This window comes from Stegodyphus dumicola, chromosome 10 (assembly GCF_044657685.1).
Source record: "Stegodyphus dumicola isolate Sdum_Otavi_A_Nest chromosome 10, ASM4465768v1".
Classification (NCBI taxonomy): domain Eukaryota; kingdom Metazoa; phylum Arthropoda; class Arachnida; order Araneae; family Eresidae; genus Stegodyphus; species Stegodyphus dumicola.
The window spans coordinates 157,021,765-157,036,393 of record NC_140777.1 but is presented as its reverse complement, the minus strand read 5'-3'; the positions used below and the strand labels follow the sequence as shown (position 1 = coordinate 157,036,393).

The following is a 14,629-nucleotide window of genomic DNA, read 5'->3' as shown; positions in this document are numbered from 1 at the left end:
TTTCACATTTTCGGGAAACTAAAAAAACATCTCAAGGGTACCAGATTCCTGTCGGTCGATGCCGTGAAGGAGTCGGTTACAGACTTTTTGAATCGACAGCCCAAGGAGTTTTATGAGACGGGGATCACACGGCTCATTTGTCAATGGGATAAATGTCTCAATGTTCATGGAGACTACCTACTCTGTTTGTCATATATTCACATTGGCTCACTTTCATTTGACTCGCCTTTGTATTATAAGATCATTAAATTCTTCATTTGTTATTCCTTAAATAAATCTGCTTTGGCTTCTCTTTCTTCCATATCTGAAAAATCCTTTGCTACCAACTGCTTTTGCAATTTGTACAGTTTCTTTGCTTTCATTTTCAGTTCGTGAAAATCAATAAAAAATATTGATAATTTCTGACCAGAGCTGATGCCACTAATCATTCAGATGAATGCTCAACCATGTATGTAAAAACATTTTGCCTGGGGCAAGTTAAATGGAAACAGGCATCTTTGTGTTCCACAAACCCATGATGGGCAAAGGTTTACTGTAAAATGCATTTTCCTGTGAATACAAATGCTGTATAATGTTATAAAGTTTACTTCAGAATTCTTCAAATGTTTACAAATGCCTTTTCATTGATAAATCAAGTTTTCTAATACACTGATTTGCTCCTTAATGCTACTTAATTATTTAATTTTGAAATTCGTTGCTCTCAAGCTATAAAATACTACTCTAAATAAAAGAAAATAACTATGCATATAAATCCAGAGAAAAATATACAAACACTTGCACAATTTCAAAACAATTCTTAAATGCTGAATCAGATGAAAATCTAAAAATATAAACATCCAGACATACAACTAATGATCTAATTAACAATATAGAAAATTAAATATATAACTTACAACATCCAGACGCTTTCCTCTCTGGTACTTCTTTATTTGCTCATTGGGAATTTTAACTGGACCATCATATGGGTCAAATTCTTCATATTTGTAAGCTACTTTTTCTTTAAATTTATTCTTTTTTATTTTTTCTATATTACTTGCAGGTTCATCTACAGGAAAATAACATCCTGCCTAGAAAACAATATATATTATTAATAATTCGATGAAGAAGTAAAAAATTAGCAAAACAATTTTTCCTTTTACAAAAATGAACTATTTTAACTAATTAATGATATAGGTCAAAGTCTTTAGACTCATATATTACCTTTTCTTTAACTGTAACCTTTTTAGGCTTCTCTGTATTATTTGAAAGCTCATTCGATTCAGTACTATCTGACATCTAGAAATTAATATATAAATTATTAAAAAAGCAGGTAAAAATTATGAAAGAGTTTTTTTTTCTTGAAATAAAAAATTTACTACATAAACTAAATTTTTAATGCATGGAAATATTCTGTCTCTCGGCCAGAGCCCTGCTATAGATTTTAAACACTTAAGATAAATTTACAAATTGAGCCATTAAAATCTCTCTTTATATATATTTTTATTATTTTCCCATTAGTATTTGATTTACTGTATTTTAGTTTTGGGTTTTTTTTAAGTCCAAATGGCATTAGCCCAGGAGGGCTATTAGTCTCAAATGAGATTTTACATCAAATCACTTTTCAAATTGTTGCTCTGTAATAATATATTTAAAAAAACTAAATATTGAAGAATCTATATGAATATACGCATGTTTCTTGCACTGTTAAGAAAAACTCATCAAATATTGAATAACATAGTTTTTCACCTAAACATGGGCACCTGGAAGCCTAAATTTGGAATTTGTTTTATTAATTTCATATTTTCTAAAACTTTAATGAATTTTTGATTAAAAAAACTAACAATTTGAAAGCAAACACTGGCAACACAATGTAATATAACATTTTTATCTCCAGCACGTGAGATTTTCTATCAGAAATGAAACCTCACCAATAAAAGGGCGCTTTTTAAAACATACATAAACACCTCTGAAAGAAGGCTACCTCACAGAAGAATTATTAGTGATATAAAAATTCTCTAAAACTATCAATGAAGGTCTTCAAGAGATTTGAGGTACTTTTAAAATAAGTACACAGCTACAGGAAGATGCTTCTCAAAACTGAATGTCAATACTTTGAGAAATCAAATTTTGGTGATATGGTAATTTTCAACTGTTTCTACGATCAACTAATTTCAATATTTCAATATCAAATATTTCTAGTTCTATTAGAAATAAAAAAAAAATATTATGTTAAAATACATTAAAATGACAAAAAACAATTTATATACACGTAACAATTTCGGAGAGAAAATTGCAATCATGGTAAGTAGAAATTTTTTTTATTGCTGACATGCAGCTACAGATAATTTGATACAAAAAGTGCATTTTTCCTCAGTACTCTTTAAATTTTTCAGAAATATATTTGAAGAATAAGAGTTATATGGTGACATATCCAGGATGAATACCTGATTAAAAGTGATTCAATTCAGTTTAGCTTTATTTTGATTGATTAGCTTTATATTATTTGATTATATTAAGTTTTGGTTCCAAAATCTCAGTTTGTTGTAAGTGCCTGTATCATTAGCATCATGCGAGAGAGATTAATTTTGAAATGACAGTGTAAGTGATTTTTTAAAGGAAAATTAAGGGACTATTGCAAATTAAAATTTGCATATTTTTTATATGCATACATAAAAAAATATGTATTTTCATAATGATTTTAAAATTATGAATAACAAAATAATCCAAATATAATATTCACCTCTATGCTTTCAGAACTCAAAACTACCAAAGAATAATAAACAGGATGTTTGAAAAAGTTGGCTACTAGCTTTATCATAATTTATTTTCAAGTAAGAATTTTATTTTCCAGGTGCTCTCCAGTTTAAAATTCTAGGAAGCATTAAAAAATGGGCAACGAAAAGGGTCAAAAATTCATTTAAAATTATTTTAGAAAATTTTGAACATAAAGTTATGGAACTTCCCATATTTTGCCCTCTAGAGCTAAAATTTCAAAGTTCCCCAAAATGTCGAGAAGTGATATTTTCTTGATTTTAATTTAAAAAGGACCTTCCTTGCTCATTTTCTTCCAATACTCATACAACCTGAATTTAGATATATCAGGAACTGGCAGAAATTTTCGTGTGTAACAAACTGGAAAATATAGTTACTTTTGTATGGAATTTTATGTGCATAATCCTTGGAGGGTTAAAGTATGTCATTTCACTAATTTGAATAATATTTGAACAAATATTAGCCAACGTTTTACCAAACACCCTGGATAACTTACAACATTAATAAACTTTTAAATGTTGCATTTTAAGAGTTATTTGTTAGGTATTGTAACTAAACTATGATCTGAATTAAAGTCTTCCCATTCATGTTACCTTTTTTTTAAAACTTTTCTTTTTTGGATATTCAGACTTACTATCTTCATTATGTTGTGCATGATTTGAAGGTTTACTTAGCCCAAAATAACGAGACATCTGAAAAAGAACACATTAATTTTTATCAAACTACAGGAGAAAGTAAAAAAAATTATACAAAAAATCTCCCCTTCCCACAAAAAAAAAAAAAAAAAAAAAAAAAAAAAAAAAAAAAAAAAAAAAAGGCTGTCTTAAAAAAAAAAAAAAAAAATTAAAATCTATGACATTTTGTGTCGAAATTCCTATTTCACAAACTAAAATTATTTTCTACATTAAATATTATGGTTTGTTTGAGAAGAAGAAAAAGATAGTTATTTCTTATGAAGCTGAAAAATTAAAATCTGATCAATTGCCACATACTGTACCTAACAATTTGAGTTAACAACCCTTCCAGAATGCATATGGATATGGGAAATATACCTACATCCATGGACAACTAGGTTCATTAATTGATTAAACTCAAGGCTATCTGCCTATGGCGAGGGTTACCGTGTTATACAACTTTTTTTATGGAAAATTTACCAGTATCTACATTGCACATGCAGAAAACCATGTAAACTCGCATGCAACCAACCCATAACCAGCTTAAATTTAAAATGTTTAGTGATTATTAACTCCAGCTGGCTAGCAATTGTGGATAGCATAAGTGGAAGCCTTCAAACAAAACAAGCTGTATCACAGATGCTCAGCACAGAGATTGTAGTGGAGCACTGAGGATCGCGAGAACTGTGGGGCAAGATAGATAGTGGATATAATTTAGTTCCAACAATATATGATATGATGGCAAGCACAGGTATGACTGCATTTTGGCATTATTCCATAGCACAAGCTGAAACACTTCACAGAAGCCTTCCTGCATTGCCTTAAGCAGAGTAGCCAAACAGAAGGAAGAGATTTAGACAGAACTTTGAAGTTCACCGATGTTTGCATTGTCCGTATCATACATTATATTAAATGCCTTTTTCTATGTAGTTATTTCACAATTACAGTACTTATTTAGAGGAAAATATTTGGTACTTTTCTGTTAATGAAATGCTAGTCGCCAAAATACGGTAGCCAACTTATATCATGTCATGAACAGCTATGCACTGCTTAATGTGCACAGTGCCAAGGCATCTGTGCAATTCTCTGATGTCTTTTTAAAGCAAAAACAAATGGCTTTATACATGGGCAGAACTGCAACTCTTTGATGAGACAAAACATCAGAGAGTTGCACAAACTTGGCATCCTACACAACTTAAACATTGTGCACATTACACATTCATTATATATATATTAAATGATATGTTAATGTAATTACAAGTTCTTTTTTTCCCATGAAGCTTTACATCAGGGTTTTGTTCATCTAGTTAGATTTCATCCCAATGCTTATGTTTGTCACTGCATTTATAGGAAAACACCTAAAATTCCAAATGTACTAACTTACAGCAACATTAAACAAACATAAATATGGCAAAATATTATAAAACAAATGTAAATATACTTATTTATGTGCATAGGTTTGGGTGTAATATAAACTATCAGCAAAGCAAAGGCTTAAATACATGTTGTCTTCAAGAAACGAGGTCGAACAGTATTTAAACAGCACTGCTACACATAAATCGGAGGAAACAACCCCGTGCAAGTATTTACAAAGAATATAAACACTGATTTTGGATCTTTAATGTGTGTGCAGGGGAAGAAAAAGAAAATTTACAGACTCTACACATATTGAGCTTATTCAATTAACCTGTTTTAAAAATTAACGTCAAGATATATTAAAAATGAGAAGAGACATGTAGCTAAAATAATAGAAAAATAAATCTGATCATGTTATTCTGTAAGCTTATAGAACCACAAGAAATAATAATAATAATAAAACCTCCCTTTTTTCAAGTCATATTTTACAAGGTACGTACCCTGAAACTGTCTTCCTTGTCACAAGAATTAGACACCTTAGAAATAATTATAAAATATGCTTTGATTATAAAACTGCTACACAGACAAGGAATTCTAATGTGAAAAGAAATTTATGATTCCAGTATCTAATCCAAATTAGATATTTAAAAAAAAGGACAAATCTTTTTGCTAACATGAAATTGCAATGCTTCAGCAGTTTTTGGCTGTTTTGGTGTTCAAACCGATTCTTTTTTAATGCTAAAGGACATTTTTTTCCCGAAAATAATTCGGAATTCTTACTATTGTTTTAGTTCTCACGTTTATCATTTTAAAAATGATTTTTAAGAATAATACAATATGCAAAATGGATTAAAAATTTTCTCTCAGAGAAACTTTTAAGATCAAAATCCACAGAAACAATATATAGTTGTCTTCAAGAGAGAGTTCGAACAGTACTTAAACAGCTCTGTTACACACATATATATATGAAACCAAATTGGAAATTTAGAATTTCGTATAATATTAAAAATCATAATTTAGGGGAGGGAAAAATGCAAGAAGACATGAAAAAGTTAAACTGCATGAAGACATTCAAAATTATATAATTATGAAACAAAACATTCAGTTCTCAATCTGAAGTTACAGAAGAAGTGCTATTTATAATATTTCAAAACATTTATCATCATAAGTCATGTATATATAACCATTTATAAATCAAATCAAGAATCTTTCTATAAAACTAATTTACCGCAGCCACAATTTTTCAGAATCTGTAAACATGAAACACGTTGTTTTCACTTTCAAATCTGTTGTTGCCATTTAATCGAATTAAAATTATTTCTTCCTTTAGTCTCTTCTCCAATAAAATATTTTTTTCGTAGAATCAAGCTTTTACAGAAAAATTGATTTAAGAAAAATAGATTTTATAGCTAATAATAATTATGAATCCAATTTCGCGAAGATATATTTAATTGGCATATAATAACCGTAGCCGTAAAGCTGTATTTGTTTGGCAGTTTGTTGATGTCTGAAATTTTTTGAAAATATGCCGGGTTTTGTTACTTGTGGACCGAACGAGGCACTTGTGGTATCAGGTAAATAATTTATGTATTGAATCCATGCTGAAACACATGTTCAGATTTTAATATGATTAATATAAAAAAAGTTTGAATGATATGTTAAAAAAGTTTGACATAAAATTTAATAGCATTCCGTAACTTTCTGTTATTTTATTTTTTTTCAAAAGTGTTAGTAATCGAATGAATGATTTCAAAAGTGTTAGTAATCGAATATGTGAGTGCATATATATATAGTTTAAGCGAAAAGAGATTTAATTATTAGAAACGTTGGAGTACAGTGGTTCAAATTTGTTTTCGTACCGCTGTACATCTGAAATTTGTTTTTATAGATCTTGTTTTAAATATTTTTTTTTTTCTGAATATATTATTTTTTCTATATTTTTAAGATTTGTTTGTTGCAAAATAGACATGTAGTATAATAATTGTAATAAAATGGTTTGTTCAAAAAGTGTTAATTTATAATTTATATAATAATTCGGACACTTCAAAGTTTTGTTAAGATATTTCTTTTTGCACATATGTTTATTTGTCATTTTTTGTTTTAAATAAAAATGCATTAGAAGAATTATTGTCTGCATTTAGGGATTATTACTTTGTAGCAAAATTTCATTAACAGTCCCATAATTGAAGCGAATATGGCAAATGCTACAAATTAACAAGTTCTGTTATTAACCATTTTAAGGTGATGGAAGCACTTCCGCAGAGAACCCGGTAAATGTAAACATCGCCAACTTTGGCGATAATAGTTCAAACCTGGTAACCCAGCGGATTTATCCTATTCGCTTGTTCGAAGTTTGCAACCATTCCTCTTGCGTTCACTTTGTTGAATTATCACTGTCGTTGTTCGCATTTGCAGATTTATATTATTATTCTCTAATTTATTATTATTTTTTCTGAATTTTTTAACAACGAATAGATAGAAATATTTTCGTGGATAGATGCCGGTTTTCGGTTGGGGATGAATGGAAGAAAATACGGCGGGAAGGGTGAATGCAAATTTGTAACATGTTGTGTTCTTAATTATTAACAACTCTTAAGAACCATGAGATTTCCAACCTCTAAAATAATTTGTTTCTGTAGGCCGCAAAAATGTGCATGTGCATTTTAAATAATTAAGTAATGCTTTTATTTTTATTATTAGTTATTGTCATCTAAAATTATGAGAATAAATCAATTTTTATGGCGTAAAATTTTAACAAGATAATATATTGTTAATGCTTTTCTAACAATAACCTTTCAGAGGATGGCGGGTGTGACATAGATAGATGATTAAATTGAAATAAAAAATATTATTGATTATCTAAGATGACAGAATAGTTTGATGCATCACCATGGTCATCAAAATTAGCAAACCACTGCTGGTGTAAGGAATATATTATTTTCTGTGTTAACCGGAATTTAAGACAATTTTTTTTTTCTTTTATCACGTTTAACCGGGTAATTTCAGTACACTAATACTAATTTATATTTTTTATTTCCGTTATAAATGCTTATATATTGTCTTATGCTTAATACATTCTTTTCTGTGCTAACTTGAATTTAATACAAATTTATTTTCGTATACAGTCAAAAGTCGTTAATCCGAACTCGTCGGGACTTCCGCGATTCCGGATTATCGATGTTTCCGGATTATAGATCATCAGTTTAAATCTTGTAAAATGGCATGCAGAAATTCTAAAATTAAAAATATGAAAGCATAATTTATGAAATAAAGAACAATGATGATCTAAAGGGTATCAAAATTTACAAAAAAAAAAAAAAAAAAAAAAAAAAAAAAAAGCTTAATATTTATTTGTTTACTTTATTAAACATTTCTTTCAGTGTAAGTTGTTTAAGTTGCTTCGTTTTATGTGATAATACTTTCTCTTTAATTCTATAAACAGACATAATTTCTTGTTCAGTTACAAAGTTCCGCTGTTCAAGTCCCGTAATTGCTGTGCCGAGAATGCCGACTAACTTGTCAATCAAAGTTTTTTCGTTTTCACTAACCTCTCTGTCACCTTCTTCATGTCTTTATCCATTTTTTGCAGCAATTTCACTTTTTGTTTGATGGACATCAAAACATACTTTAGTTTTGAAGATCTTTTGGGAGCTCCAGCATCGGAAGTTCTATTTGACATAATCGAAAGTTCAAGTTTACTTTTATAAAATTGCTCTTACAGTCTGAAAAAAGTAATAAGCCAGATCCAGTTCGAAGGTTAAGGAACAATATGATCTAAATAATCTAATGCAATCATCAACATTAACTGAAATAGATAATTAGATAATTTTAGCTTATACCGTCCGTTATACATTAAACACGCACGCGAAAACATATTCTGCACTTGCGCACATGCATGTGCGCAGTCGTAAAGGTCTTATGCTCACGTGTAAACGCCTATGCGCATGTGTCAACGCGGCGCATGCGCAGAAAGTGTTTAGCTTTGAGGTCCGGATTATAGATCATTCCGGATTATGGGTGTCCGAATTAACGACTTTTAGTTTTACATCTGCATGCTTATTATCTGTGAATTTTTAATACCATATGCTTAATATATTGTTTTATCTGCTAACTTGAATTTACATGCACTAAAAATCACGTTTACAAAATATCACGTTTACGGCTCGGCTCATCGTCGATGAACCGCGAACTTAGCGAGTAAAAATGCAATGGCGCCAACGGGTTCTTTCCCGAAGTGCCAACGGGTTCTCTGCGAATGAAAACCCAAGGTGATAAACGTATTCAAAATATTCAAAAGGTTTTTTTATGTAAAGCATTCATTTATCGGTACTTACGTATTAACGCAACCAGGCCAAAATTCGCATAAATCGCCAAATTTGGCGACCCTACTTACGGCAACTCTACGTGTGTGGAAATAGATGAAAGTTTATTTGTAAAAAGAAAAAAGGTACTTATGTATTAACGCAATCAGGCCAAAATTCGCATAAATCGCCAAATCTGGCGACCCTAAGTGTTTTACGTAGTTTTGTAAAAAGAAAAAATAACACTGGGCGTGTACTACCACAGCAATGGGTTTTCGGCAGAATTTGCCGAGAAAAGAAAGAGACTTTTTTGGTTACTGTACCTAACAGAAGCGCCATTACCCTCATGCAAAAAATTTGCGAAAATATCAAGGAAGGCAGCATCATTTATTCGGATTGCTGGAAAGGATACAATACAAGTGAGTTCGAAAATGCTGGATTTCTGCATGGAACTGTTAATCACAAATATAACTTTGTGGATCCCAACACGGGCGTTCACACACAACATGTAGAGCGCAGGTGGGGCTCAGCCAAATGGCGCAACAAAAAACAGAGAGGAACAGGCCATCATAATCTTGACTCATACCTTATCGAATTTATATGGCGCCAAGCTCAAGCTGTTAATGGCGAAGACGGTTTTCAATCAGTGCTAAAAGCAATAGCCAAAAGATTTCCGCCGAAAAAATAACTCTGCAACTTATTCAAATTCGAAACCGGAAGGGTTTAATTGCTATTTTATATTTTAAAACAAAATAATATAAAAAACTGTATTAAAAATTATCTGTAATTAATAAATGTACATTTTCTTTCTATTCATACCTTTTTACTCAAACTTACAAATCGCGCCAACCTGGTTGCGATAATATGTAAGTACCCATTTATCTTTGATATTATAAAATAATGGGAATTGCTTGGAGCTGTTGAAAATTTACTGAAGTCTGGACGATATCCTAAACCAACAGTGCTTAAATCACCCTGGAGCCTGGCTCCGGTACTTCTCAATTTTTAAGATAAATTACAATTTTAGCCGGAGCACACTGGAGCCCTAAATGAGATGAGCTCCGGTACTTCTTTTTATAAAATGAACCACAATTTAAAGGGGAAAAAATTTAGAATTCCTAACGTTTTAGTTTAACAGTAAGCAGACCTTGCAATACTTTATTTCTCTAGAAATACAAACTCATGAGAACATGAGGCGTTCAAGTAAATTCTCCTCACTCACATGCGGAAACTTTTCCCTTTAAGAAGGGCAAACTACAAATTAACAAGTTCTATTAGAAATTTAATTATTAATCCTTTTAAGGTGATAAACGTATTCAAAATATCCAAAATTTTTATTATGTAAAGCATTCATTTATCTTTGATATTATAAAATAATAGGATGAGCTCCGAAATTTGGGGGAGTTTGTTTAGAAACGTGTAAATTTCTCGCCATGCTATTGTAGCTACTGATTGTTATCGATGCTTACAGTTAGTTACCCTCACAGGAAGGAAAATTTGTTTTCTTAAATTTGCGTTAAGTGACAGCGAGTACAATAAGAGTGAAATACTAAGATAAATTGCTCAAGCATGTGCTATACATCGTCTTCCCACTGTATCCACTAAGCGTAAACAGCAACTTTACATACATCCTTAGGAGTCAGGTTCAGGACTCATTTTACCAGGGTTGCCACGCTACCTGGAAAACCGGGAGAACCGGGAAAAGTCAGGGAATTCGAAAATTGACCAAAATATTCAGGGAAAAGTCAGAGAATTTAAGTATTTTTGTCAAAATCTGGAAAAGTCAGGGAAGTTTATACAACGATCCCGCCAAAAAAAGCGATTTTTGCGCCGACGTTGGAAGAGGTAACTTTTTTGGCGAATTATGCATCACGTGAGTGTCATTCGGGTAGCTGGCATAGAGCCAATTTTCGCAGCTCCAATTTGATTGTCTTTTAGAAAGGCAAAGCAACTTTTGGTCTCCAGTATTCTCGAGAATCGCATGTGCAGTGCATGAACTAAAGAAAGTACCTGTTCTCGTATAAAACAAAATGGGTTTAATCCTAGTATACGGTACCATGGAGGTTAGAATCAAAGAAATATGTATTGTAAAGAAGGAAAACCTCTCTGCAATAGACGTGGCTGTGGCTCTGTTCCATCATAGAGGGAAACAGCTGTGCATGTCTGATATATCTGTTGCCAAAGCTCAAAACCGGTGTCGAAGTTCGAAGGTCACGTTATCAAGAGTTCATAAAATGAATATCGTTTAAAATTTCTTTAACCACTTGCGCTAAAAAGACGTGCCACGCACGTCAAGATGCTTTTGTCTCAAACCGCGAGCGACGTGAACACCACGTCGATAAGCATTTATCGCAAAAATGAAAATAACGTGGTGCACACGTCGCCTAACAACGAGATTGTTTATTTCTCGAGTTAAGCTCTGGATTGCACTCGCAGATGCAGAGCGGCGTAAATGAGACACTTTACCGCTTGTTATATTGTAGCGCATGGCAGCGCAACCGTGAAGTTTAGTCTTAGCGGAAGTGGTTAAACTAAAGGAAAAGAAAATATTTTTTGGCGCAAGTAAACTAATTCATGGATTAGTTATTTTCAGGGAAAAAAAAAAACTACAAAAATCCGTTTTTAAAATTATTGCGAAAAATCCAAGAAGAAACGTCCTTTGATAAAACGTTTCTTCTTGGATTTTTCGCAATAATTTAAAAACGGATTTTTGTAGTTTTCTTTTTGTCAAAGAGTGTTTCTCAATTTCCTGTACACATCGCGGAGAGGGAAATTCTGGCCGCCAGGTTCCGTCGCCAAATCCCTTGGCAAATTTTCCCTCAGCATTCTAGCAGCGTAATAGCATTTTACTTGTATGGAACCTTTTCTTCTTTACATAGACGTTCTTTGGTTAGAATAATAATGGGATTTGGCGACATCTTGATGCGCAATAAACGGGTCATTTTGGTCTTGGCGACAATTTTCAAAATTGTGCCAAAGCCTTACCGTATACTAGAATTTTACTGCAAAATCTTTTTAAACCTTTTCTTTTTCTTTTTAATAAATACTTTGTCATTTTGCAGTAAAATAAAAAAAAATAGTAATCAGTCATCTAGGCTAGCCATGTAATATAACTATATTCGCTAAAATATCGTTGATTATTCTAATTCAATTTTTAAGTAATTATTTTTATGGTTTTCATATAATTTAATGTTGCTTCTTCCCTCTAAATTTATTTATTATTAGTAAATAATATTTCCAAATTTCAGGAAATTTTCTGTCATAATCCTGAAATTAATTATAGCAGTATGATGACATACCATCACGAAATTTAATGCACATATTTTTTCCTTATGTATGCTTCGAAATAAATATAAAATACCTCAATTTATTAAAATAGATTTCTTTCTTTCGTTTAGCTGCAGAATGTCTGCAAAAAAAGCCTTATTTTATTCCAGATTGGGAAGATTCTAATCTCAATCTTCAATGGAGAAAACAACAACTATTATAATTATATTTGTGTTTTCAAGTGTTAAGGTGCCTTTTAAGAACATACCTCACGCAAATTAAATTTACTTAAAATCTAACCAAACTATTTAGCATTGCGTTGTGATTTATAAGGACCGGATTAGCCTCGTGTTGAACTAGTGATGATCATGAGTAATAATTAAATAAAACATACATTTGTTATCCTATATGTATATCTTAAATTTTATAAAGTTTCTTAAGTGGAAAACTAAACAAAATTATCAAAGTATACCAAGAATAATTAAGAATAAATGTCCTCTGAGATTTATTGAATAATTAAGTGAATTTGCTACACAATACAAGTAATATCATAATTAATTTACATCTTAGCACAGCCAACATACATTACGCGGATAGACTGGAATTTTCTTGAAACACACCTGGAAAACCTGGAAAAGTCAGGGAATTTCATTCTCCTGTTTGAGTGGCAACCCTGTTTTACCCCTGCAACACATCTGCTTAATGACTATAATTATATCAGCAGAGAGCTGCGGTCAAAGAGAACGTTCTCTCTCACCAAAATTCCCCTCATTTTTTTGTTTCCACCCACTCATACCCTCATTCTGTTTCTCCCTGGAATTTTTATCAGCTATACTTTAAGTATATTTAATTTTCGTGATGATAAAAGAACTTTCTCCCCACTTACGATCAGAGCTTAAATTGGGCCAGAGCCCACCGGATGTCGGCTCTGGTACTTCTTTGTTTTTGTAATAAATCATAATTCTAGCCGGAACACACCGGAGCCCTGAATAAGAAGGCTCTGGCACTTCTTTTATGTAATTGAATAACAATTTCAGTAGAAATCTTATCTCGAAAATTTTATTTTAACAATAAAATTATATTAAAAATCACTTATTAAATTTCAATTTATCTCTTTACATTTTATTTAATGTTAATTATTCAATCACTTCAGTCTTTAATTATTTCAATAAATAAAAATTAATTATCAATTAAATTATAATTAATTACATAATAATTATTGATTAAATAACAATTTATAAACATTAATTAAATAGCTATTAATAAATTTGATAGTAATTAACTATTTAATTTAAAAATTAGTAATGATTTTAATAGTCATTTTATTTATTTATTTACTCTTGTTCCTCTTTGCTAATGGTTTTCCATAGGGCTCCGGCACTTCTAATCTTAGAAATTAAGCCCTGACTAAGGAATACTATGAAAATTCAAACAAGACTGAGGAGTTAACGGGGAGAGGCTGTAAAAGATAAGAGTGGATTTATAAGAACAGTTGCTAAGGCACAGGGATACAGTGGATGGCCAACAAGAAAGAAATTTTGATACTTTTCCTATTATGCACCCACCATGCATTTTGGCAAAATTTTGAAATGTAAATTATTTCTGGTTGCAAGAATAGTTGGTACTATCTGATTATCTATCCAGCCCTCCTGCAAAGTCACCAATCGTTGGCACTAACGTTTCACTACCCAAGGCACGCAGCAAACAGCAGCCATTTTAAAAAATGGTAGTGAAGTTAATGAAACCTAAAAATGCAAGAAACAGTCATAATGAAACATTGAAAATTGCATAAAAAAACCCCAAAATAAAACTCTGAAAATAGCAAAACAGCAACAAATTAACTAAATTAAAAATGCAAGAAACATCTGTAATAAAATGCTAACTTTTTTTCCTACTTTTTTCACATGTATACATCAAACATAACTTAAAAAAACATCAAATAAATGCACAGATTTGGAAAAAGCTATTATCGCTAAAAAAGAAAATACAAGAATTGCACAGATTCAAAAAGCGCTATTATCACAGTCACCTAAGAACAGTTGATAAACTACTTTTGAACTGCAAGATTTCTGTACTAATCTAACATTGGAGATATAGCCAAATGTACCATTTTATATGATGATGGAATTTGAGAAAATAAAATTTCGTATGACTTACCTGCCAGTATTTAACAACATGTCTAAGCAAACTAGTTCTGTGTGTAGAACTGATATTATTAGACCATTTCGTATTCAACCAGAATCCCATGTGCATTCAAATGACACATGTTATCAAATTATC

The 14,629-nt window shown here is 31.2% G+C and overlaps 2 protein-coding genes across 3 annotated transcripts in view; one reads left to right on the top strand and one right to left on the bottom strand.

Annotated features, from left to right (window-relative positions):
* Positions 1-6,141, bottom strand: part of LOC118191210 (WD repeat-containing protein 46) — a 41,934-nt gene extending 35,793 nt beyond the window's left edge. Inside the window, exons 1-4 of one of the 2 annotated variants that reach the window (XM_035362010.2) lie at positions 6,010-6,141; positions 3,345-3,443; positions 1,201-1,275; positions 894-1,067 (exon numbers count right to left, since the gene is read on the bottom strand). In XM_035362010.2, coding sequence (XP_035217901.1) covers positions 894-1,067; positions 1,201-1,275; positions 3,345-3,443 — 348 coding nt within the window. In that variant the 5' untranslated portion in view covers positions 6,010-6,141. Of the gene's footprint in view, positions 1-893; positions 1,068-1,200; positions 1,276-3,344; positions 3,444-5,281; positions 5,744-6,009 lie in introns of those variants that run through there. The other variant, XM_035362011.2, reaches the window with a different exon arrangement.
* Positions 6,142-6,265: 124 nt separating this feature from the next.
* Positions 6,266-14,629, top strand: part of LOC118191208 (flotillin-1-like) — a 193,936-nt gene continuing 185,572 nt past the window's right edge. Inside the window, exon 1 of the mRNA XM_085825734.1 lies at positions 6,266-6,355. Within this exon, the coding sequence (XP_085681860.1) occupies positions 6,307-6,355 (49 nt within the window). The 5' untranslated portion in view covers positions 6,266-6,306. The remainder of the gene's footprint in view (positions 6,356-14,629) is intronic.